At 44.3% G+C, this 26,587-nt stretch overlaps 1 protein-coding gene and 1 pseudogene across 2 annotated transcripts; both read left to right on the top strand.

Annotated features, from left to right (window-relative positions):
• Nucleotides 1-344: 344 nt before the first annotated feature.
• Nucleotides 345-752, top strand: LOC100587164 (annotated as a pseudogene).
• Nucleotides 753-12,500: 11,748 nt separating this feature from the next.
• On the top strand, nt 12,501-25,749 carry TREM1 (triggering receptor expressed on myeloid cells 1). 2 transcript variants are annotated; one of them, XM_003266297.3, is made up of 4 exons: nt 12,501-12,607; nt 16,475-16,831; nt 18,066-18,258; nt 23,132-25,749. In XM_003266297.3, the coding sequence occupies exons 1-4, from the start codon at nt 12,559-12,561 to the stop codon at nt 23,235-23,237; spliced, it is 705 nt and encodes a 234-aa protein (XP_003266345.2). In that variant the 5' UTR covers nt 12,501-12,558; the 3' UTR covers nt 23,238-25,749. The 2 variants fall into 2 exon arrangements, with proteins under 2 accessions (XP_003266345.2, XP_004090907.2); XM_004090859.2 differs by lacking the exon at nt 18,066-18,258 and having other exon boundaries at nt 12,538-12,607.
• Nucleotides 25,750-26,587: the final 838 nt, after the last annotated feature.

Below are 26,587 nucleotides of genomic sequence, written 5' to 3'. Positions count from 1 at the left end.
TCTAAAGGAAAAAGAGAGAAGAGGCCCTGGTCCTACTCCCACCACCACTGGATGTAAATTTAAGGCTTGGTCATTCTTCTAGACTTTGAGGCATGGCTTCCAGAGACGTGGATTCCTCAGATGAAGAGCATTTCATAAAACATGTCACATTGCTGACATAGGCCAAATTTTTATTTTACCAGAAATAAATTACTTTCATCTTCTATGACCACTGTTTTTCTTAAAAGAAAAGGCATATTTAAATTGTGAACATTGCCTTGGATCATTAGTAGAAGAACCACATCTTGCCCCTCTCTCTTCCTCGGTGCTCCCTAGGAGGTGGCAGCCATCTTTTCCTCGGCATCATGGCTGCCCTCAGGCCCCTTGTGAAGCCCAAGATCATCAAAAAGAGAACCAAGAAGTTCATATGGCACCAGTCTGACCGATATGTCAAAATTTAGCATAACTGGCAGAAACCCGGAGGTACTGACAACAGGGTTCGTAAAAGGTTCAAGGGCCAGATCTTGATGCCCAACATTGGTTACGGGAGCAACAAAAAAACAAAGCTCATGCTGCCGAGTGGCTTCCAGAAGTTCCTGGTCCACAGCGTCAAGGAGCTAGAAGTATTGCTGATGTGCAGCAAATCTTACTGTGCTGAGATCGCTCACAATGTTTCCTCCAAGGACCGCAAAGCCATCATGGAAAGAGCTGCCCAGCTGGCCATCAGAGTCACCAACCCCAATGCCAAGCTGTGCAGTGAAGACAATGAGTAGACAGTTCACGTGCACGTATTGTGTTTAAATAAGACTGTAAAAACTGGGGGAAGAAAAAAAAAGCACCACGTCTTGAGCTGGAGGAAACCTAAGGCCCTGAGAACTTCATGGAGCACGGACCCCATTCATTCCTAGACAACACACCTCTGGATTTTTACTTGAAGCAGTTTTAAGCCCTGTTATTTGGAGTTTTTCTGTTCTTTACAGATGAACCTAATCCTAATACAACTCTCACTATTCAGAGTTTTGTCAGGTACACAATTTTAGTTTAACAGTGATTTTTCCTAAGCGTTTTGGTGATATGATTTCACCGCCTTCTGGCTTGTGTTGGTTCAGTTGACAAGTCTGCTATTTAAATTTCTTCATAAATGATTGGCTGCTTCCTCTTTGGTTTGTATTCTACAATTTCTCTACAATATGCCACTATGAGGATTTTTGTTTTTTGCTTATATTCCTTGGTTTATAATGATCTGTATTTGTGGTTTAATGACTTTTCAAACCTCCAGAAAATTCTCAGCCACTACATCATCACATACTGCCTCTGAAGTTCAGTTTATGTCCCAGATGTAGGAAGCTCAAATGAGTCCACCTCCCATTCGCACAAGAAGACAAAGCCAGGTAATCTGCAAAGCCATAGCTTTTCCTGACCCTATTAGAGAGCTGCAGTTGCAAGGCACTCAAATCATCTAGAATCCAAGGCCACTCCAAAGAGAGTTGGGAATGAGCACCAGCTCACCTGTCTCACAGAAAGGAGGAAGAGATATGGAATACCAAACAAGTGGTAAGAACAATTCAGCTAAGATTTTAACAAATTGTTAAAGGTCAGGTGCAGGCTAGCATGACCGTATAGTACTTCTGGGATCCCAGGACACAAAAGGAGTGATCACAGTCACTTTTAATCTCTTTCCTGGGGACCTCCACCAGGTGCTCATGAGAAAGACTGAAGGTGGATTGAGCAATGAGAGATGGTCCCTCACTGGTGAAAACATGGAGAAAGAGAGTGGAAAAACACTCTTATCCTCTATTAAACAAAAGCATCAAACCACTAAAGTAGGGGTAACCAGCCCTGTCACCCCCAGAGAGGAGGTGAAGACCCATTGAAGCTAAGGAAGTGGTGAGGAGAAAACTTTCTTGTTGCTGGAACGCAAATGTGATGACTGGAGCTCCAGCAGTCATTTTGGAAGTCACGAACTGAGACGGTGGGACAGACAGAAGGAGCCAAAGTCCCTGATGGTGCAATGCCAGCCCTGAGGAGCCTATCACTGAACTTTTAAGTGAGCGGTAACAAACTACTCTTTTGCTTAAACCACTTTTACTGCAGTTTTCTGTTATACCAGCCTGCTAATTCTAAAGGAATCAGAACGAGTCCTACGACCCATTTACAGAGGAATCTCACATCCTTGGGGCTTCCCTAGATCATAAACCCTGTATGTCCACCAAGCTTCAGGTAGGCAAGAAGGCAACCTTGTGTTTCTGTGGGAAGAGCTCCTTGCAAACTCCCGCTGCTATTTAAAAAAGAAGAAAAAGGAAATTATTTTAGGCTCAAATTATTTTAGTGTGGAAGGTATTCCAAGGATAAAATTTTTGAATATTGAGATCTGAGCATAAGGTGTCTAAAAACTACTGTCCCCGCAGATCTTCTCCCAGGTAATCAGGCCTTAGGAAATTACAGGAGCGAAATTAGAGATAAACCGGGTGAATTGCTCCCTCTGGTGGTGACTTTGGATTTATAAAATGTTGCGACCTGAGCGTTTTGCTGGTTGGTTTTGTTTTAGGACAAAAAAAAAAAAAAAAATCTGAGTTTGGAAATTTTAAAACTAATTTTTTGTTTACTTTTGTCTTTAAAAAGTAACCTCGTGTAGGCCGGGCATGGTGACTCACACCTGTAATCCCAGCACTTTGGAATGCCGAGGCGGGCGGAATGCTTGAGGTCAGGAGTTCGAGACCAGCCTGGCCAACATGGTGAAACCCCGTGTCTACTAAAAACACACAAAAAATTAGCCGGGTGTGGTGGCGAGCACCTGTAATCCCAGCTACTCACAGGAGGCTGAGGCACGAGAATCGCTTGAGCCAAAAAGGCCGAGGTTGCAGTGAGCCCAGACCTCGCTACCACACTCCAGCCTGGGCGACAGAGTGAGACTCTGCCTCAAAAAAAAAAAAAAAAAGCAACTTTGGTTTCTTTTTTTTTTTTTTATAATAGTGCACTTACTGTGGAATGAATGGTATTTTCCCCCTACAAAACTTAAATGGTTAAGGGTTTATGATAGAATTCTTTCATAATTTAAAAGTACCACGATTAAACTGATTATTGTGTAAGTAGCTGATGTCTGTATAATTGGGTCTTGTTGGCCTGGCGCGGTGGCTCAGGCCTGTAATCCCAGCACTTTGGGAGGCCGAGGTGGGCGGATCACATGAGGTCAGGAGTTGGAGAACATCCTGGCCAACATGGCGAAACCCCGTCTCTACTAAAAATACAAAAATTAGCTGGGCATGGTGGTACATGGCTGTAATCCCAGCTATACTGGCTATAATCTTGTCTATACTCTCTCTTTCCTTTATCACATGGAATTCTCTCTAAAGTTATTAGATACCCTCCCTAATCTCTCCCTGAGGCTAGAACAGAATTTTTTTTTTTCAGTTTACTGATATGTTGTTAAGGTAATACTAACAGGGAGAATACTCTGGATAAATGCAATGTAAAATAAATGCCAAGATATTTGGGCTAAGAATGAAAAAGAATATGCATAGTTCTCCTACCATTCCTGTGAGTATCATACCTATGAATTTATTCATACCCATGAAACAGATCTATTGTGGGCATTATGTTATCAAAGGTTTTAACAAGATTTAATTATTGTACTTGTTAGACGGGGCTAGACTGTTCTGCAAGAATAACCTTCCCCTGCACTCCTCACCCTATCTCAATGGCTTAGGCCAATAAAAATTTACTTCTCACTTATACCTCAATTCTGATGCAAATGGACCACTAAAGCTCTGCTCATCAAAGACACTTTGGGATCCCACTGATAGAAACTTCTAAAACCACTATAGAGAAAAAGGAAACACAGGGCATTCTGTGATGTTTCTTAAAGCCTCGCTCTAAGCGATATGTATTTCTTCTCAGAATTTGCTGGCCAAAGCAAATCCCAAGGCCATACCTACCTGCAAAGGGCGCAAGGCAGTGCAAAGAAATGGGCAGGAATGAGGAGTGGCTGAAGATTTGTGAACAGCCCTAAAGTTACCATATTTTCAACAAAAGTATAATCAAAATATAGGATGGCAAGGTAATATATGATATACTGTTTTAAGATTTTTTAAAATGCTTTTAACAAGCAAGAAAAAAGCTCATGAAAGGGGGAAATCTAATCAATATGCTTTCATATCAAAATACAATAGAAAATGACAGAGTAAAGTTAAAGTTGAATTGGATACAACTGAAAGTGCACTTGAAGATTGTATATGCTATTTTTTGTTTTGTTTTGTTTGGTTTGGTCTTCGCCATTAACTTGAATACCAATTTGCAGTTGTGTCAAAGTTAATAAGCAACAATTTTCAAAGTCCACTTATAAATTTATGTTATATTCCACTTACATTACTAGAATTTCTATTGCTGTGAATAGTGAATGCAAAATGAGTTTGTTCAGTGGTGATTCCTGCTTATTAACATGCATTGAGTCATCACTTCAGGTGGACCTGAAGTGACATGAAAGACCTGAAGTGACATGAAAGGCTTACAGAGTACACTGCTCACTCTTCCCCACTCAGTTCATAATCTGGACTTGCAGAGCCAACTTCACTATCTTTCAGTGGCAAAATGCTACTATGAAGTAAGGACTAGTCACAAAAAACAACTAAGATTAGTTAGCTAATAGAGCATGAATGCTCCTGAATTAAAAATCAACAGACATGGGCATCAGGAAGAGTTTATATAACCAAAATAAAATTTAAAATTATTGGAAGAAGTGAAGTGCTGGAGCCAGCTTGCACTGGCTCACAAAAATCGTTTGCAAACCTCTCTTTCCAACTCCACATCCAGTGATGCCATGTTTCTAGCTTGAAATCAACCATGTGAGAGTATTTACACCACAGAAATTGGCAGTCACTACAAATTAGGGAACTTTTTAAAGAGCTGGTTATTAAACATTTACCTTAAACATTCGTTGAATAGGAATGACTCAAGAACGATGGTTATTGGTCACTTGTATACTTCTTTGGGAAACCCATTTTCAAATGAGGTTATTTGTCTTTTTATTGTTGGTTTGTTAGAGTTCTTTTCATATTTTGGATACCAGACCTTTATCAGACATATGACTTGTAAATATTTTCTTTTAATCTGTGCGTTGTCCTTTTACTCTCATGATGGTAAAATTTTGCAGCACAAAAGTTTTTAATTTTGATTAAGTCCAATTTATCTTTTTCTTTCTTTGGTTGCTTTAGGTGTCATATCTAAGAAACTGTTGCTTAATCCAAGGTTACAACGATTTACTCCTATATTTTTTGTCCTAGAGTTTTATAGTTTTAGCTTTTACGTTTAGATCTTTGATCTATTTTGAGTTAATTTTATATATGGTGTGAAGTAGTTGTCTAAGTCTATTCTTTTGCATGTTCACATGTAGTTGTCCTAAACCAACTGTTGAAAGACTATCCTTTCCCCATTGAATTATCTTGGTACCCCTATCAAAAATTAGTTGACCATAAATGTATAGGTTTATTTCTAGACCATAAATTCTATTCCATTGATTTATATTTTTATATTTATGCCAGTGTATGTTGTCAATCTCTACAGAAAGTGAATTTTGATAGGAATTGCATTTAATCTGTAGATCAAGTTAGGGAATATTGTCATTTAAGCAGTATTAAGTCTTATAATCCATGAACAAGGAGTGTTTTTCCATTTATTCAGTTATTTAAAAAATTTATTTCAATAATCTTTTTAAAATTTATAAAGGCAAGAAATTTATTTGGCTGATAGTTCTGGGGGTGAAAAATCCAAGACTAAGGGGGCACATCTGATCATGGCCTTCTTTCTGAATCATCCCATGGCAGAAGGAGGAAGGATTGAGAGGAACCAACCTATCCAGAGGAAGAGATAACCAAATCCATCCGTATTAGTTCATTGTCACATTGCTATAAAGACATACTGGAGACTGGGTAATTTATGGAGAAAAGAGGTTTAATTGGCTCTGGTTCTGCAGGCTGAACAGGAGGCATGGCTAGGGAGACCTCCGGAAACTTAAAATAGTGGCAGAAGGGTGAAGAAGAAACAAGCATGTCTTTGCATGGCAGCAGGAGAGAGAGCGAGTGAAAGGGGAAGTGCCACACACTTTTAAACCATCATATTTCATGAGAACTCACTCACCAACATGAGAACAGCAAAGGGGAAATCCTCTGCCATGATCCAACCACCTCCCACCAGGTCTCTCCCCCAACATTGGGAATTACAATTCAACATAAGATTTGAGTGGGGACACAGAGCCAAACCATATCACCATCCTTTTGCCAGGAACCCATTCCTGCAATAACTAATCCAGTTCCCCAATACCAGCATTAATCCATTCATAAGGTGAAGGAACTATGATGCAGGTCCCCAGGAGACATGCCAGTTGGGTATCCAAGGCTGCACTGAAAGCAGGCATGGGCAGGCTGGGGCCCCAGGAGAGGCCAGCAGACAGGAGGGCACTCAGATCAGACTGGCCTGTCTCACTGGCAAGACCACCCTGCTCTGTTGAAATTGGACAGTTCTCCTAAGGCTAAAATCTCCTAGGAGATCATGGTGAGCCTTGTGGCATGGGCATCCCCAGCTGTGCTCCACCACAGACATTCCCACACCAAACCCTCTGGGCTCTGCACAGGCTGGAGTCCTGCCCTTACTACCTCTCTAAGCAGCTCAAGTGTCTTTGGGGTTGTGGGGTATCCTGCTGCCAGGATTCTAGAGGTCTGTGGCAAGAGTGGCTCATGCCTTGCCTGCTCAACTCACCTGTTCCCCAGAGCTGTTGGGGGCCAGGAATGAGTCCCAAGGTATGATGGCCCATGCAAGGTTCCCGGCTTTCTCCCCCCTTCAGCCAAGCATCTGTGTCCTCCCTCCATCCATTCTCAGTGCCTTTCCTCAGTGCACAAGTCTTCTCTATGTCACCATCCTTAGGTGGCAGATGTTCCTCCTGGCTGCATGTAGTTAGCCGTCTTACTGAGCTCCTGCAGGTCACAGGATGATAGAGGCTGCAGCAGAGTCACCTAGGGCCTCCTGGAGCAGAAAACATAAAGCAGTGGAGATAGGACCCAAGCTGGGTGAGTGGGTACAAAAAGACAAAGACTCTGCCAGATAGCAATGTTTTGTAGTTTTTAGTGTGCAAATCTTGCATTCTTTTGTTCAATTTGTTCTTAAATATTCATTCCTTTGGATGCCATTATAAAGGAAATTGCTTTCTTAATTTCATTTCATTTTCAGATTGTTTATTGCTAGTAAGTAGAAATACAACTGATTTTTATATATTGATCTTATATCTTGTAACTTTGCTGAACTTGTTAATTAGCTCTAATAGTTTTCTTAAAAATTTCTTAGAACTTCCTATGTACAAAATTATGTCACCTGTGAATAGAGATAGTTTTACTTCTTTGTTTCTAACCTGGATGCCTTTTATTTTCTTGCCTAATTGCCCTGGCTAGAACCTCCAGTGCAATGTTGAACAGAGTTGGCTGAGAAGACATTCTTGTCTTATTCCTGATCTTAGAGAGAAAGCTTGCAGTCTCTCATCATTAAATATATTAGTTGTAGGGTCTTTTTTGATAGATGCCCTTTATTGCATAGAGGAAATTCCCTTCTTATCCTAGTTTATTGAGTATTTTGTCATAAAAGAGAGTTGAATTTTGTCAAATGTTTCTTCTGCATCTGTTGAAATGACTGTGACATTTTCCTCCTTTACAATGTAATAGGGAGTATTACACTGAAATATTTTCATATGTTGAATGAATGCCAGGTAGGACAAATCCTACTTGGTCATGGTGTATAATCCTTTTTATATATTGCTGTATTCAGTTTGTTAGTGTTTTTACTGAAGATTTTTGTGTCTATTTTCACAAGGGATTTGGTCTGTAGGTTTTTTTCTTGTGATGTCTTTGGTTTTGTTATCAGGATAATAATGTTGTTCACATTTAATTGCTATGTATGCCTTCAGAGTAGGTTGGGGCAGTTGTCAGAGGCGTGCGAACCAGGGCAACTCCACCTTGAATAGGAGCTGGGTAAAATGAGGCTGAGACCTACTGGGCTGCATTCTCAGATGGTTAAGGCATTCTAAGTCACAGGATGAGATAGGAGGTCAGCACAAGACACAGGTCATAAAGATCTTGCTGATGAAACAGGTTGCAGTAAAGAAGCCAGCTAAAACCCACCAAAACCAAAATGGCGACAAGAGTGACCTCTGGTCGTCCTCACTGCTACTCTCCCACCAGCACCATGACAGTTTACAGCCATGGCAACGTCAGGAAGTTACCCTATATGGTCTAAAAAGGAGATGCATGAATAATCCACCCCTTGTTTAGCATATAATCATGAAATAACCATAAAAATGGCCAACCAGCAGCCCTTGGGGCTGCTCTGTCTATGGAGTAGCCGTTCTTTTATTCCTTTACTTTCTTGATAAACTTGCTTTCACTTTACTATATGGACTTGTCCTGAATTCTTTCTTGCACGAGACCCAAGAACCCTCTCTTGGGGTCTGGATCCAGACCCATTTCCTGTAACATCTTTCTGGCAACCACAGAAGGGACTATAGCACAGAAACCCCCGACTCAAAGGCTAATTTTGGGTAAGCGGTGGGGTCCTGTAACATCTTTCTGCTGATCATGGAAGTGACTATAGTGTGGAAATCCCCAACCCAATGGCTACCTTTGGGTAAGTGGTGGGCCACAGACCTCCCTGGCCTGCCTAGCGGATTTCTCAGTCAATGCTTGTTAACACTCCAGCTTTGCTGGGCCAAAGGCTCTGCCATTCTTTTCTCTTCCCAGACATCTGAGCACATCCACTCCAGCTTTCTGGTGTTACAGGCAAGGCATCTTGGTTAGTATGTAGACTCAGATCCCATTTCCATCCTTCTCCCAGGAAGATTCTTAGATCCTCTTCAATCTTCAAACCAAAAGATTATTGGTAAAATAAAAATATTTTTTAAAATGTAAACATTTGGTCTAAATTATACAGGTCAGATATTAAGTTTCCTAAATGCTTTAAGGTCACAAACTGCTTCTTTGACTTTTAAAAGTCGTTCAATTTATTTTGGAGCATTGATTCTAGATAAGGCCTGAGGACATGTGAAATTAGCCATGCCCCCTAGCTATGCTAAGAAGATTCTTCGTAAAATGCCACTGTGACTCTTAACTATTCAACTTGTCTGCTTTACTGCTAGGTAAGGCCTGGGACACGTGGAGTGCTCTTGTTTGACTGTGTGAGTGAGCTGGTTATTCAGTCATCGTCTCTCTGATTAACACTTCTTTACCTTGGTTTGAGTGGAGATTCTGAAACTCGCTTTGTCTTTGCTGGCTGGTTCCCTCTTGGACTCTCAATAGGGGCATTAGAGGGAGATTGGGAGGCTGGAGGAGGAAGACAGGACACGCTCACTGATTCCTATTTCATCCCCTTTCATTGTGAGTAGCCTCAGTGATGCTTTTCACGGGCAACAGTGACTGGTTCCAGTTTTCAGTTTTCCCCATTCTTAGAAGGAGTCTCATCGGGCCTCCTCAGAGATATCAGCACCAGGGTCACGCTAGCCTCAGAGATCTGTGTTCCAGTTCCATGTGGGCCCCTCCTCTGAGCCAGAAAAGAAGATATTTTATATGCAATCTCATTGTTAAAAAATGTTACACATATATTCTAGCTAGGTTAGATTGACCAATCTTTATTAAGGAAGAAACTGCTAATTTACCCCATAGTGAAGATTGAGACCTACTGACTTGGGGCAGTGACTTATTGAAGACAAAACAAAACAGAATAATATTGGTATTATTTCATGAATTGTATCAATGTTGAAACTGTATTAATTTCATAATAGCTCTGAAGATAAAGTTTGACAAATGCGAAAAGGTTCATGGTACCCAAAGACTAAATCTTCCTGGTGCTACAGGCCACCCTATGAGCAAGCATGGAAATGGGACATGTGACACAGCCTTAGTAAAATTAACAGGAACCATAGGTCACAAATGACAGTGCTCTTCTATGAGAAGCCTTAAGAAATAATACCTTGTTGGGAGCAGTAGCTTGAGAATGTACAGGGACCCTAATAGTTAGGAATATCATCATGCCTGTTCAGCCTGAAGAAGTTACCGATCGGGTCATTAAACTCCTCAGAAAAATAAAGTGGTAAGGATTAGAGAATGCTGCCATGTGCTGCACAAGGACATTTTGGTCCATGACAGACTGCATATACGGTGGAGGTCCCATAAGATTATAATGTCATAATACCGTATTGTTACTATGGCTCTTCTATGTTTAGATACACAAATACTTACCATTGTGTTACAAATGCCTACGGTACTGAGGACTGTAACATACTGTGCACACTTGCAGCCTGGGAATATGCTTTACTTTGATTTATGTTCAAGTATCATTCTCCCTTAGATTTTGTGAGGTTGAAAGGTAATTGTCTAAACCGGATGTGAATGAAGAGGGGGCCTCCGGAGAGCAAAGGGCCTTCTGTTCCCCTTCCTAATATTAATAGGCTATACCATACAGCCTAGGTGTACAGTAGGCTGTGCCATCTTAAGTTTGTGTAAGTGCACTCTATGATGTTCCTGCAACACAAAATCACCTAACAACACATTTCTCAGAGTGTATCTGTCATTAAGTGACACATGACTATTTACACTGTTGACCTCAAGCACACAAATAGATCAGACAAGTGGAGAAAGACCTCATTCTACTTCATTCTAATTTAAATGCAGGTGCTGTCTGTAGTTAGGAAAATGTGAAGGAGCAATCAGCCTCTAGTGATATTCAAGTCTAATTAAAAATTCTTCTTGGACTGTTTAGTTCAAAGCTCCCTCTTAATCTTCCAGGAACTTAATCCTCCACACAAAGTATATGAAGACACAAAAATGTAGAAAGTATGTGAAATAGCTATTATTTGTGTGGAATATTAATTTTGTTGTAAGAAGGGGATTTATTCACTGAAATAAACTTTATTAATCTGACTCATCGCCACAGAAGTCACGTAGGCTCCTCTCTGCGTCAGAAAATGTCAAGACCTTTCTGTCTATTTTTCCTCTTTAGGGACTGCTTGAGTACAGCAAAAGGAGGGGCCAGCAGATTTCAGTTCAAGCATGTTTGAAGCCTGTTTTCTGACATTATTTGTAAAACAAAAAATAAACATAGTAAAATCTCCACTACAAATGATCTCTATAAAGTGTAATAACATGATTCAAGTTTATGTAGTATTTTCTATATTTTATAAATTGCTGCATTGAACAGCTTTAACAAAAAAAATTAAAGTTAGCCTTGAAAATTTTTTTGGTTGTTGTTTGTTTTAATTTGCAGACATGATAGTACCTTTTAGCTGTTCCTATACTTGAGTAGCAATCAATTTGGGTGTAAAATATTAGGGTCATAATGTTCTTTATACCTCGTCCCACTCTCTCATGGTATTTGTTACTCAGAGAAGAAATCTAAGTCCTGATTTTTTCAATTCCTTTGAAGAAACCAAGTTACTTTTTTGTTTATTTAGCAGTAGGAATCTTTTTATTTAAATTTAAAAATTTTCACCTGGAAACTTCCTATTCTAGGTCTCACTTTATGAATTTTTTCTATGCCCATGTTGAACTCTCAGCCTCCAATTTTAGATTTCTTCTCAGACCTGGAAAGCATATTTTTTAAGATAAAATTTTTAATCTTGCTTGTGATCCACCATTCCATTTTATGCTCTAAGGGCATCTTTAATTTGTAGATTGGAGTTCTATGATTTGTCTTCCCTTAAATTTCTGAGCTCTTCTAAATGTCTTTATTCATTTCACATTTGGGAATATTTCTGAAGTGAATCCTCTCCATTATTGATTTCATTTTCACACTGTCAAATCTATCTTTTCTTGCTTCTAGTACAAAACCTGCTGGATTTTTTCTTCTTTCTTCAGTGTCTTGAACCAAATTTCCTTTTTAAATCTGAGTCTGTTCTTGTTGGGTGGTGGCAGTGTCCTCTCAAATTGTTTCTGGGGTCCCTACACCCCCGTGAGCTCCCAGGCCATGTCTGTGGCAATGCTGAAGGACAAATGCAGGGTGTGGCCCTCCTGGTGATGAAGAGGAGGTGCACCCCAGGTCACCAGAAGCCAAGAGAACCAGCAGGGCTGAGCAGGGCAGGATGTAGAAACATGTTCTCACAAAAACCCTGAAGATGAGATACGATGGTCGCAGCCTGCCCTATGTGGGCCTGACTCTCTTCACTACACTAAACTGGATGTGAATGGAGAGGGGGCCTCTGGAGAGCAAAGGGTCCTCCGTTCCCCTTCCTAATATTAATGCCTTACTTTGATTTACATTCAAGTATCATTCTCCCTTAGATTTTGTAAGGTTGAAAGGTAATTGTCATTATTACCACAGAAAGGAAAACTAGAGTTCAAAGAAACTTAACTGAGAAGTAAGTCCTGGTCTCTGGATTCTTGTGTTGATGTCAGGAGTCAGAGCAACAGGTGATGAAACAGAGCGCAAAATCGGTGACTCCCAGGAATGGCCTCACATCCTGTTGTGCAACTTTCCGAAGCCTCTAGGTCATTGCGGTGCCTTGTAGCTGTCCCGGGAGCCCTCAGCAGCAGTTGGAGCGGGTGCACAGGAAGGATGAGGAAGACCAGGCTCTGGGGGCTGCTGTGGATGCTCTTTGTCTCAGGTAAGACAAGGAAGAGGAGTGAGCAGGGGAGGCGTTTGGTCCGGGATCTCGGGGAGCCCTTTTCTGTTGAAGCTTCAGAGCACAGGGCCATCCAAGATAGAGCCAACCAGTAGTTATGGCAGACCGTGGTGCTCTACCCAGAACTGGGAGAACATGCAGTGCCTGCACACAAAAGTAAAAGCAGGAAAGAGTCAGGGAAAAAAGATGTCTGTGCATGTCGATGCTGTCAGAGACATGCAAAGCCTAGTATGGGAATAATGATAGAGTAGATCTCATCATGGCATGATCTACAATAAGTTTATTTGATGTTGAAATTTTTTTCTTATATTCCATCATGATGTGTTTGATGTTGACAGTCTGTTAAACCCAAAAGATAGAATTGATTTAACAAATATTTCCCAGGGGTCTACTATGGGCCAGCAAATATACTACTGCTGAGGATGCAGATGTGACCAGAAGAGGCTGGTGCTCTTTTTGGCGGAGGTGATCATCCCAGCTCTCCATGGCACGCTGGGGTTGGACGGCACAGTCGCTGAGGCTCAGCAGAGCCGGCGCATGCCCCAGCTCTTCCTTGCGTCTCCTCTTACGATCTGCACAGCTCACATCTGCACCCAAACCAGAAGCATGCGGGGCTTTATTCACTCCTCCTCCTAATCCTTATGAATAACAGGAGGAACGTGTCAATATGAGTTAAAAGCGAGTCTTGCCTTGGGAAGGCGTGAAAAATTGGGGAGAAGTATTCTCCTGGGCTCTCTACTTTGAGCAAGGTCGTGGACAACTGCCTTGAAGAGCCTGTGCTCAGACATTGCTCTGGGTCTTCTTGGAGCTGGGGTGATAATCTAGATGGGCAGAAGGGAGTTAGCTCCTCATGGACAGGTGCATTTCCTTGTGTTTGATTCACGTTTTTCTGAAGGAGAACTGGGAGATGGCAGAGGGCTGAAGGTTATGTACTTGTGTGAGAGAAAACCAGTGGTATATATTTCATTGTGCCCTGTGGGGATAGGTTAGGGGTTAACCTGAATGCTCCTTGCAACTGGATGCTTATTCACACTTGGGCCAGGACTGCTCTAATCCCTATCAGACTGTGTTGGACCATGTAGCTCAGTGCTTTAGATGGAGCCAGAGTCCTTGGGTTTGAATCCTGGCTCTAGTACTTAACTATGGTGAGACTTTGGGCAAATCACTTCATCTGTCTGTGCCTCAGTTTCCTTGTCTATAAAATGGGGAGAATAATGGTGTCAACTTTTTACTTTATAAAGATTAAATAAGATAGTCTTTAAAAACCCTTAGCACATAATACTTACTAGGTAGTATTTGCTAGCCTTTTAATTAACATATTCAAAGGAATTCCCTTCTTGCAATTGTGCACAGACAGCTCAGCAGCCTTCGTTTCTTATCGTCTCCTTCCTTCTGTGAGAGACAGGCAAGTTTGCAAACTCAGTCACCTGTAACTCCCACCTTCCCCTGGGGAGCTGGCAAATAAAAGAGATTTATCTGTAACATTAACTTCAGAGGTTAGGGCTTCAGTGGTGGCAACCTGAGGATGGAGTCTGTGTGTCTTCCAAATTGCCCAGCACAGTGCCTATGATAGAGAAGTCTCCCAGCCTCAGTCTGATGAGTGAGTGAACAAATGAGGGAACCAGGCTTGGTTTCAGACAACACTCGGCCTCTGGTCAGCAGTCCCTTGGAGGCACATTCCTGACCGGAGTGTGTGGGAGTTGCCCAGGAGGTCTGTTTGCAAGGTTTCCTTAGAAACTGGAGTCTGCTTCCAGAAGAACTGGCTTTCAAGCCTGGTTTCACCTTTAAAATCCTTGTGGGTCCCTGAGTTGAGTCTTCCTAAGGTCAGGCAGATCTGTTGGCCTATCCTGGGGTGGGCATGCCAGGGGGCTCCATGAAAGGGGCAGCGCTTGTCATTTTTCACCAGGCCTGCAAGGACCTGAGTGTGTGGTATTAATAACGGCAGTACTAGTGTTACCTTGACCCACACAGTAGACCCAGCAGCACTGTCTAGCCTGTTATTTGGTGCTCCATGGGGGAAGGTACCCCAGGCCTGAGTGGGTAAGCTACAGTCTCTCAGCAAACTTAGAGAGCCCCGTGTGTCCAGCTGAAAACACGGACCTTGGTCTCACTTCCGCTCTGCTTGGCCTCCCATCAGCAAGGCTCCCTTGGACAAGGCCAGATGAGCATTCCCAATTCCAGATAGTTAACCCAGTCCGGCCTCCAAGAACGTGATGGAAACTATTGTCACTGTAACCCAGGGGTTCTCAAACCTGGCACTATTGACATTTGGGGTGGGATGATTCTTTGTTGTGGGGGCTGTCCTGTGTACTGTAGATTGCTTAGCCTGGTGTCCATTACACGTTAGTAGCATCCACCCCTCTCCCTGGTTATCACAACCAGAAATGTCTAGATATTGTCCAGTGTTTCAGGGAGAGTTGTGGCGGGGAGCAAAAATTGCTCCCCAGTGGAGAACCACTGCTGTGACTCCATGAACTCAAAAATAGGAGGCGGCATTTCTTGGCTCAGGTAACTGGGAAGTACAAGGGGTGCTCCTTTGGAGCACAGCTGAGTCCATGACCCAGATAACGTGGGGTTTTTTCTATCTTTCTCTCTCTCCCTTCCACTCTCCCCCACTCCCTTCCTCCCACTCACTTTCTGCCTGTTTAGCCATTCTCAGGCAGCCTATTCCTACATGGTAGAAAGTTTCACATAATAAAGTTTCACATCTCATTGACCTGTGAATCCCAGCAAGAAGCATTTCTCTTAATGGCTACAGCAGTCTCAGGGAGGACTCTGATTGGTCCAGCTCAGCCATGTGCTCCTTCCTGAACCAATCAGCCTGGCAGGGAGATGGGGTAGTTTGTGTGTGTGTGTGTGTGTGTGTGTGCGTGTGTGTGTGTTTTAACAGAGTCTTGCCCTGTGGCCCAGGCTGGAGTGCGGTGGTGTGATCTTGGCTCACTGTAACCTCCTCCTCCCGGGTTCAAGTGATTCTCCCACCTCAGCCTCCCATGTATCTGGTACTACAGGTGTGTACCACCATGCCTGGCTAATTTTTTTGTATTTTTAGTAGAGGCAAGGTTTCACCATGTTGGCCAGGCTGGTCTCGAACTCCTGACCTTAGGTGATCCGACCTCCTCATCCTCCCAAAGTGTGGGATTACATGCGTGAGCCACTGTGCCTGGCCCCGAGATGGGGTACTTGGATTGGCAAAGCCTGTGTCCTGTGCCCATCCTTGAGAATGTGGGCTGCCCCAACAGTAGAGCCATGCAGGATCGTTCCCTTGGAAAGGGGTGCTCTGCTACCCAAGGAAGGGAAAAAGGAGTGCCAGGCAGTCAGATATCCATGCTCATCGTGCCCTCCAGATGGCTTCCTCACTGTTTGTCCAAAGGTCTTTTGAACTGATCTCCTTGCCCTGACTTAGATGAAGTTCCTCAAGCTGTCCTCGGAGCCACTCTCTGCTAGCACCGTGTCTTTGCATTCACTTTTTATGTCGTACGCCCTTGTAATCGTTCCCTCCCACCATGCTGCAGCCACTCGTGGTCTTAACACGATATCCCATGTTATTTCTCCAGTCAGGCAGTTTCTTCCTCTCAAAGTCAGTCTTCCTCTCCTGATCATTTATGAAATTTGATGGTCGTGCACCATATGCAGTCTCACTTTTATAGTAAAAAACCTACTCACAGTGGAAAGATCTGAGGTCTAGTGCTGCCTTGCAGGGCAAGTTGTATTTTCTCTGGAGGCCTCAAGAACCTCGTCTGAAATACGGGTGGTTGGACAAGAAAAACAGGGGGCTCCTCTCCTTTTTCCCCACCCAGAGAGAGAAAAATAATTCCTCACAGAACCCAATTCTCTTATCCCTGCTTATAGAACTCCGAGCTGCAACTAAATTAACTGAGGAAAAGTATGAACTGAAAGAGGGGCAGACCCTGGATGTGAAATGTGACTACACGCTAGAGAAGTTTGCCAGCAGCCAGAAAGCTTGGCAGATAATAAGGGACGGAGAGAAGCCCAAGACCCTGGCATGCACAGAGAGGCCTTCAGAGAATTCCCATCCAGTCCAAGTGGGGAGGATAATAATGGAAGACTACCATGATCATGGTTTACTGAACGTCCGAATGACCAACCTTCTAGTGGAAGACTCTGGACTGTATCAGTGTGTGATCTACCAGCCTCCCAAGGAACCTCACATGCTGTTCCATCGCATCCGCTTGGTGGTGACCAAGGGTGAGTGGCCTGGGATTGCGGGGGAAAGGAAGGCCAGGTGAGGAAAGGGGCAGTGGTGGTAGCATCAGCAGAGCTGGGGTTCAGGATTCCCAGCAGTCTGTCTTCCTCCCAGGACCTCCTTATCTCTCATCTAAGGTCCAGTAGTAAGTAGAACCTTCCATGCATGAGATTCTCCTTGGATAGCACAGCCTAATTTGGGGTGCTGTAGTAGGAATTGGGGTACAATTAAGGTGAGTGGTAGATTTGGGAGAATTTAGTTCCATTCTTTGTTCTCCACTTAGAAGTCATGTCCTGACTCCCCCTCCCAAGGATGCATTTGGTTGCTTCTGAAGCAGCCCCTCTCAGATCTTTCTGTGGGCACAGACCACCTGGGGATCTTATTTCAAATGCAGACTCCAGCTGAATGGGTACAGGGTGGGACCCAAGAGTCTGCATCTCTATTGATCTCCCAGGTGATGCCAATGCTGATGGTCCATGGCTCCCATTTTGGGGGAGCAAGTCTCCAGAGCTCATTTTGTATCCCCTTGTACACAACTCTATCTCACTGGATAGGATTTACTTATCTGTCCCCTATTCATTTCGGAACTGCTTGAGGGAAGTACCTGTGCCTTCCTGGGCTCTGAACCCTTAGCAAATAATGGAGTTTCTGACACAAAGTAGGCCCTCAGGAGATGTTGCATTAAGGAATGAATTATGGAAGACAGAGGAAAGGGAGGCAGGTTCAAGTTCCTAGCACCTGAGGAATTCTAAGCCTGAGGAAGACAAGGTGCACACACAATATATTAATAAAAGATAACTTTTAAAGCAATATGCCATAAGCCAGGTGAATGAAAGGCAGAGTGAATCAAGTAAGCCTGGAATTATTCTTGGAGAATGTGGGGGCGCATGAATTGGTGAAGAACAGAAGGCAAGTGCATTTCCAACAGTACGAATGGCAAAAAATTCCTTTCCTCTTCTCTCTTTCTGCTCTCCCTCACTTCCTGCCCTTTTTTTCTTCTTTCCTTTTTTCGATTTCTGACTCAGGTTTACTCCACAGTATTTATTTGGCTTTAGCAAAAGAAAACTTTGCATTTGGGCCATGCTCATTTCCCCCCTCAGCTTCATTTACCGTACCACCTACCTGTCCATCAACTCATCCACCTTTTCATCCATACATCCATACATCCATTCACCCACCCATCCACCCCTTCATCATCCATCTGTCCATCCATCCATCCAATGTGTCTTCTTGCAGGTTCTTCAGGTACTCCTGGCTCCAATGAGAATTCTACCCAGAATGTGTATAAGATTCCTCCTACTACCACTAAGGCCTTGCGCCCACTCTATACCAGGCCCAGAACTGTGACCCAAGCTCCACCCAAGTCAACTACCGATGTCTCCACTCCTGACTCTGAAATCAACCTTACAAATGTGACAGATATCATCAGGTATGGTTTCCAGGTCCCTGGGCCCCTGGTTTGGACACTGAGCCCTTTGTTCCCCAGTCTGTGTGCTGAGAGGATGTGAAAGTGAGGGAAAGGGGAGGGTGGGGCAGGAGCAGACTTGAGTCACATTAGTCTGGGTAGAAATGTCCAGGGGAAGAAGGAGGTGGTGATGGAGAATAGCGGAGGCTCTCAGCCAGGCTGTCATTCTCCCCAGTTCACCTTCTTTGTTTCCTTGCAACCTGAGTAATAAAGAGAGGGACATGGCGTCTTCCCCAAATTCCAGTGGAGCTCATCCAACCCCAGGGGCCTGAAGGGCAGTGGGAAAGCACTGTGAGTGAGGGTCCATGGGAGCCATGGACCATCAGCATTGGCATCACCTGGGAGATCAATAGAGATGCGGACTCTTGGGTCCCACCCTGTACCCATTCAGGTACATTCTTGGATCTAGTGTTGGCCTGACTAACTGACTGTGACTTTGGGTGAGTCAGGAACCCTCTCTGGCTTTAGCTTCCTTGACAATTCAGTAGGCATGGTAGAAACTCAAAGCTGGAAGACATTGTCTACCTAACAACTCTCAGCAGGAGCTGGAGCTGGGGCTAAATGCAGTATTGGCTTTTGCCTTATTGTTTTTAAAATAATATTGTTGCACGTGCCCAATTACAGATAAATAGAATCAGAATTTTTGCAGATGAGGTCTCTCTCAGTATTTTTAATAAGATGTTTAGGAGATTTCTAATGTGTAGGCAAACTTAAGAACCACTAACTTAGCAATTTCACACCTCTTTACAGTTATTAAATGTTGATTTATATTAGAACGTGTTTATCATGAAATATTGAATTATCAGGGAGGGAAATACTTTTCCACATCACCACTAGTCTAACATGTCTCTTTTCTCATATTCTCTTCTAGTCTTTATTCATGTTTATACATATTTTAATATGGCAGTAAGTCTAATTATACATGTTTTTATTCTTTTCCCTGCTGAAATTATTCTTTGCTGCTGCTATCTAAATTTCACAAATATAATTTCAGTGAGTGCATATTTTTCTATCAATTGGGAAAGCCATAACTTACCTAATCACTGGCCTGTTCTTAGGCATTGATATAGTGATAACTCTGAGATAAACATATTCTTGCAGATATATTTTCTTCTTTTAAATAATTAACTCAAATGAAATTTCCGTGAGATAATTTAAACACTGATATCATTTTGTATACAAATAGCATCTACCAATGGTCTTCCAAAAGATTGGAAACAATTTGCAGTGTGATCCATCATGCATAAATAAAGCAGTGTCACTGCAGGCTTACAGACATGGATTTAGTCTTTTAAATCATTAAATAGTGTGAGTTAAATCACATTCCTGCTAAAACGAATGTGAACTGGTGCCTGCCCTAATTTCTCTATGAGTGTAGACTCTACCTCCATATGGGTAGTGGCAGTGCCTTTTTCCCCATTACGTTGTTTGGGGAACAAAGTGCTCATTAAACTTTTGTGGAATAAATCAAACGAATGATCTACTAAGAGTCAATTTTTTTTTCGTGTACTTTCATTTTGCAATACATAAGTTAAGAGTACATAACCTTTGCCTATATTCCTACTTTTACCGGAAGGAGGGCCTTAAGTGTAAGCGGTCCGGGTTCTGGGCCTTTTAAACAAAGTATTGGACAAGACGCACAAAGTAACAAAGGAATGAAGCAGTGAAAGCAGGAATTTATTTAAGCGAGAAAGCGCTCCCCAGGGTAGAAGTGGCCCCAAGCAAGTGGCTCAAGGGCCCCGTTACAAAGTTTTCTGGGTTTGAAGTACCCACGTGAAGTTCGTCTCAGTTACCCCTTATCTGGATGAAGCATTTGGTTTGTGGCTAAAGGCTGAGGTGAATTGGCGCCCTCTGTGGGTAAAGGGATGGTCGTCTCTGCTTGGCTCAGGGCCAATCTAAGGCACTCTCCCTTTCCATCCGAGACGTGGTGGAAGGGGGAGGGCTGTAGGAAGAGTAGCCTTTGATCCTTTGCTGCTGGGGCATGGGGAGATGGGGTTTTCCCTTTTCGTTTAGCTTTAGAAAGTTTATGTTAATTGGCCTTAGGTTCCCTGACCCCAGCCCCAGGAGTTTTCCTTTTGATCCAGCTTTGGGAAGTCAGCACGAATCCGTCCTAGATTCCTTGCCCCCAGACCTTGGTGTTACTCCATGATTCAGCATGAATTGGCCTTATGCTCCTGCCTCCAGACCCTATTCTCCTGCCTCGCTACTAGAGACTGCATCTCTCTTTCATCTGTTAAACTTTATCTATCATCTAATATGAACTATCCTTTCAGCCAAAGTCCAGTCTGGAAAGTGGAATCCACAATAGTTGTTTGAAAAGAAGAAGCTTTTTTTCTGTTTCTTTTTCTTTTCTTTTCTTTTCTTTCTTTCTTTCTTTCTTTCTTTCTTTCTTTCTTTCTTTCTTTTTTTTTTGAGACAGGGTCTCACTCTGTCAACCAGGCTGGAGTGGAGTGGCACAATCATGGCTCACTGTAGCCTCAACCTCTTCCCACCTTTGCCTCCCAAGTAGCTGGGACCACAGGTGCATACCACCAGGACAGCTAATACTTTTTATTATTTTTGTAGAGATGGGGGTCTCCCTGTGTTGCCCAGGCTGATCTCGAATTCTTGGGATCAAGTGATCCTCCCACCTCGGCCTCCCAAAGTGCTGGGATTACAAGTGTGAGCCACCACATCCAGCCATGAAAAGAAGGAATTTAATGCAGGGAATTGTTTGCCCAGGTGATGGAAGAGCTGAGACGCTAACCTGGGGATGGAGAGGCACTGCAGAGGTAGCCACTATCACCCTATCTCTAGGTAGTTTCCCCAGAAGCAAGCTGTAAAGTCTTGTTAAAATGTTTTAGGACTCGGTGTGGTGGCTCACACATGTAATCCCAGCACTTTGGCAGGCTGAGGTGAGAGAATCACTTGAGCCCAGGAATTTGAGATTAGCCTGGGCAACATAACAAGACCCCGTCTTTACAAAAAAATAAAAAAATTAGCAGGGCATGGTGGCATGCACCCATGGTCCCAGCTACTCGGGAGGCTGAGGCAGGAGGGTCACTTGAGCCTAGGAGATCAAGACTTCAGTGAGCTGTGATCAAGCCACTGTACTCCAGCCTGGGCAATAGAGCAAGATCCCGCTCTCTCTCTCTAAAAAAAAAAAAAAAAAAAAAAAAGACAAAAAGAAAAATGTTTTAGGAAGTGATTTCTGGCAAAGCCATTGAGGAAGTGGGACCAGGAAGGGACGGAAGCCAAGCAAGCGTGTCATAACCAAGGGGTATCTCACAGGATAACTCTGGCTCAGTCTTGTTAAGGAGCTCTGGGGACTCCTGGGTCACATTTGGAGTTGTCCCTATAAGGGGCAGTAACTGAGCAAGGGCAGCTCTAACCAAGGCCAAGCACATGAATTCCTGGCCCTTCAGGGGGTTGGTAGCTTGTGTGCAGCCCCAAAAAAAATGCAGGTGGTGGCCTGTTGGTAGGTGGACATGCCCCAGGAGTTCAGCATAGGAAAATGGTAAAGCACTCAGAGTGGATCATGCAGAGCACTGGCAGGAGAGACTTGGGGAGGAGGTGCACGGAGCAGAGCCCAGAAGCCAGGACATTCAGGTTGCAGCACTGGAATCCAGGCAGATGCTGAGGATGATGAGTGTGCCACAACCATGTGAGGGGTGAGAGAGATGCTGGTTCCCTGCCCCTTGCTGCCTGTCTCTCTGCCCCATCCCTGCCCCTGTCTCTGCCCCCTGTCCCCCACCAGTTGCTGAACTTGACCAGGCAGCCTTGGGAATGTAGTCCCCTGTCCTACAAGTCAGGGCCCTTGACTGGGGGTGGATTTCAGGCAAATAGGCAGTTTTCTGCTTTCTAGCTCCTTTATGCCGTTTCCCTCTTTGCTAGTTTGTGCATATGGTTTTAAGTTTTGTATAGGTGGGTGTGTTGATTTTAAATCAATTGCTTTGCTTTATTCCTTAATGTGTTTGATTCTATTTCCTGGTGACTTTTCTTGGGTTTTTATTTTATTTTATTTAAATGTTTAGTCCAGGGGGAAGATTTATTCTGGTACATGCTATAAACTGTAGAAAAGGCTACACCGTTATCATGTTGCTGTCCAGATACTGCAAGACTATTTACTAAATGATCCTCCTGCCTCTCCAAGTAGCTGGGACCATGGGTGCATGCTACCACGTCCGGCTTATCCCCTGGACCTCTGATTTCCTTAGAGATTACGTTCCTGCATAGCACTGGCTCTGCATCTGGCCTTTTTGTTCCATTGCCATCTGTCTGTCCCTGTGTCTTACCATGCCACATCCTTGTGCTCTCATCTGCTTGCATGTCTGCTGATGGAACTGGCCAAGTGCCCTCACTCCTTTACATCTTTTTATTATGACACCTATTGATGTTTACCCAGAACGCTTAGAATCATTTCACCAAAATCTATAAAGTTCGTCATGAGATTTTCACTACGGGTGGATTCTTCTCGGTTTATAGGTGAGGAAACTGAGCTAAAGAGGTGAGATGACCATCCCAGCAGGCAGGGTACGGTACTGAGAATAGAGAGTGGGTTTCCTGGTCAGGGTCCTCTCTCCCTACCACATCACAGGGAGGAGGATGGGCTGAGCAGCCTGACTGTCTCCCTCCAGTGCCTCTCCTGGACAGGGACCTATACTCTCCACTGAATTGTTTCTAATCAGTAGTTTTTGGCAATGAGACAGACCGAAAAGCACAGGGTCAGGCAGTGCAGGAAAGGTGGAGCAAGGACCTAAGCAGAGGAGAGTGGGACATGAAGGCATTTTCTAGAGGGAACATGTGCGTGTGGGGGAGCCTTTGCCAGCAGTAGCGTTCAGCCTCTCCTCTCCCGCAGGGTTCCTGTGTTCAACATTGTCATTCTCGTGGCTGGTGGATTCCTGAGTAAGAGCCTGGTCTTCTCTGTCCTGTTTGCTGTCACGCTGAGGTCGTTTGTACCCTAGGCCCACGAACCCACAAGAATGTCCTCTGACTTCTAGCCACATCCATCTGGCAGTTGTGCCAAGGGAGGAGGGAGGAGGTAAAAGGCAGGGAGTTAATAACATGAATTAAATCTGTAATCACAGGCTATTCCTAAAGTCAGCGTCTCACCTTCCTGTCCACTGCCCTCATTTCTCTAATAACCTTGGGTGGGCATTTGTGCCTCAGAAAAGAAGTTACAGCCCCAAACATGCCTGGTCCTTCATTCCGCCAGCCACTTGGGGTTTGCGTGAAATACAAACAGTTCAATGCTTTTCACCGTAATTCTCTTGCGGGGGCTGTGACATGCAGAAGGCACACCTGATACTTCTCCTGCTCAGTTTTGCCCTGGACCATACAATTTTGGCCTGACCTGGACAGAGCTCCCACTACAGAAGCATCCTGCTGGCCCCATGCTGGGACTTCCTCTTTCTAGCATCGGACACTTGGATTTCATGCTTATATGTGGTCCTTTCCAACACTCCCAGAAAAGGGTGTTGAAGATTGTGGAACATGGAGAAATAAGACATCATGGTGAGAAAGTGCATCCTTCTCAGAGAAGAGTTAAACTGAGTATCTTGTCATGGGGAAATACTGGCAGGCCGAGATGGGATCCATAGGAGAGCAACAACAGACAATGGTCAGACATCCTGCGTGCATTTATCGCTGGATCCTGAAAATAGCCCCGTGAAGGCAGAAATGTATGTGACTAGAACGAGGCCACATGAATAAGTCACTGCCCACTGGCAGGAGTGAAAACTGAAGAGCTCTTTACCTGAAGGACCCCAAAATCATACAGAATAGAATAATCAGGAGTTCCGCCTGTGTCTAAATGCCTCTTTTCCTGTATCACACAAGGGTCAGGGATGGTGGGATAAAAGCTCTCCCCCCAGGAAGCTTCTGGAGGCTGTCCCCATGTGCTCGTCTAGTTCCCCACTCTGCCCTCCTCCTCCTCTCTCAGTCTGCTCCTGGAACACCCGCCTCAGTTTCCATGCTGTCTCCAGCGCCCTCCTCTGTGAAGCAGGTACGTGTTCAGGCCACCGCAGAGACAATCTCTGTGGGAGATTGTCTTGCAATCTCCCACAGATTTCAATCAGGATTTTATTATTTCCCACTTTGAGCTTTAAAGGGAAATGGGCCTCATGGGTGGGGAAAGGATGGTGGGTCCTTCCAGCCCAACTTAGTGATGTCCAGGGCAGATATTATCCTCAATTCCCAAGAGCGATCATACTTTTCCACACATACAGTGTGTCTCATGTTCGGTAAATGTATTTTTACAATGAGCATCACTTCTGTGGAAAAAATTCCCTGCACGAGGAGGTCCAGCTTCCAGCCTGCTCCATCACATAAGGACTTCCCCATTCCTCTGAACGCTGCTCTGTCAGAATGTGCCCAGGTAATGGTAATGACCCTAGAGACATGATTTCTGAACCCCAATTTTGAGCCCATTAGAAGATGTGTGGTGGGCATTTATTTCATCCTGATGCTCTGGTGAGAATCTTCGCAGACGCACTACATCCAGAAGCTGTTAATCTCAGTGCATTTATTTTCCTACCTAAAAGAACCAAGCAGCTCAGAGGCAGTGACTGTACAGGATGCAGTGTTTATACGCTGAGCTTGTGGGTCTGCAACCCGCACTTTAGCAATCCCAGCGTTGCTCCTGTTTGTGAAGTTGACAAAGTGACCAGGGCAAGGGGGTATTATTAAATGCACTCTAGGAGAGGCAGAACACACAAGGGCGATGTTTCTCAGAGGTCTTTAGGCCACTTGCATCAGATTCTCCTGGAGCATAAAGCAAATGCTTTATGAGTCCGGGGCCCCTGCAGACCTACTGCATACTAGTATACAGCTCCCTCTAAGTGGATCTCAAGCTTGTTTCCAAGAAGTCATTACACTCCTTACCAAAGCCCATGACACATTCATAGAGATTCATCCAGACATAACCTACTGCATGGTCCAGTGCCTGCTTGTGTGCTTAACTTATTATAGATCAAGTGTTATTTAAGTCCAACATATTAAACATGCCTGAAATATTATATGCACTAAATCGGAAGACAAATGGCCATGCTGGATACTCTCCCATTTGCACTTACAGGCCACGCCACGCTCCATCCTCCCCATCCTGCCTGGGAACCTGATCAATGTGGCTAAACCAGCAGGCTCCCTGGCTGCCAGCTTCTGGCTGGTTGAGCCAAGGGGAAGCGTGAGAGGAGAGCCGAGGGTGGGGAGACAGTCAGATCAGGGTTTCTGTCCTGAGGGCTACCTCCCTGGGAGGTGGTGGCAGGAGTGGCTGCATTCCCCTCTGAAGGCTCCTTCAAGCCCCTCACCAAACAGCTCCCACCTCCAAGTCCAGCCACCTGTTCCATCCTCTCATCTGCAGGCCCAGCAGTGGGAATGAGCCACCACTATTGCCAGCCTCAGCATACTGAAGCACCCCTTACTGGATTCCCTAAATTCTATGCACACGTTTATTAAATGCTCCTCAATTACCCAGTTTCAATGAGCCACCGGTGTCTTGCTGTTATCTTGAATGATACAATAGTGTTGTGTGGTTAATGACACAGGTCTTGGAGGAAAACCATGTATGGGTTCGAATCCCAGCTCTGCATCCTTGCAGGGTGTCTGATCCTGGGTGACTCAGTTAACCTTCTGGGCCTCAATATTCCTCCTTGCCTTAATGGGCATGATAGTGCCTAACCATGCCAGTGATGATTTTGGATGCTAACAACAGAATCCAACTCTGGCTATCTAAAACAGCAAGGGAATTCTAGGGGGATATCAGTAACTCAGAGTTGATGAGAGGCTGGGGTATCGGGTTTAGAAAATGGGCAGAAGCCAAGAGAGAACGGACAGCAGAGGCCAAATGAGACAGTCTGGACATGTTGCCATCAATGCCACTGCTCTGGATACTGGAGGCCACCGTGCTATTCCTAGACTCTGAATCCTTAAATTGCCTCTGAGTAAGTCATCTGCAACTGGCCCTGCATTTGTGCCTCATCTGCAGATCTGGGGTCCTGGGCAGAATCACGCATGTGGCCAGGCTTAGGTCAAGTCACGTGCCTGCAGCATAGCTGCCAGGAGAAGGGTGGGAGGAATAGGTGCCTCCATCCTCAATAGAAGGGGAAGCAGAGCTCTGCATCTGGGTGAAACTCACACACTGGGGCCTGTCCTCCCAAAAGAAAAAGGCGTTTGGTGCTGGAGAGTCAAAAGATGACACACCTCCATTATACCATCTCCCAGTGTTGACAGGAGCCAAGGAGAGGCCTGAGTAGAGCACCTGGCACACAGTAGGACTTCAATCCATGGTGGTTACTGCTATTACTGTTATAACTGT

Source organism: Nomascus leucogenys, chromosome 17 (assembly GCF_006542625.1).
Source record: "Nomascus leucogenys isolate Asia chromosome 17, Asia_NLE_v1, whole genome shotgun sequence".
NCBI classification, from domain to species: domain Eukaryota; kingdom Metazoa; phylum Chordata; class Mammalia; order Primates; family Hylobatidae; genus Nomascus; species Nomascus leucogenys.
This window is presented reverse-complemented; position numbering and strand designations above follow the sequence as displayed.

What these genes read in the sequence shown, in the direction of transcription:
- TREM1 (XM_003266297.3), top strand. Translation starts at nt 12,559, where the DNA reads ATGAGGAAGACCAGGCTCTGGGGGCTGCTGTGGATGCTCTTTGTCTCA. An exon ending in GTGGATGCTCTTTGTCTCAG is followed by an intron (nt 12,608 to 16,474) that starts GTAAGACAAGGA and finishes CCCTGCTTATAG; the next exon opens with AACTCCGAGCTGCAACTAAA. An exon ending in AATGTGACAGATATCATCAG is followed by an intron (nt 18,259 to 23,131) that starts GTATGGTTTCCA and finishes CCTCTCCCGCAG; the next exon opens with GGTTCCTGTGTTCAACATTG.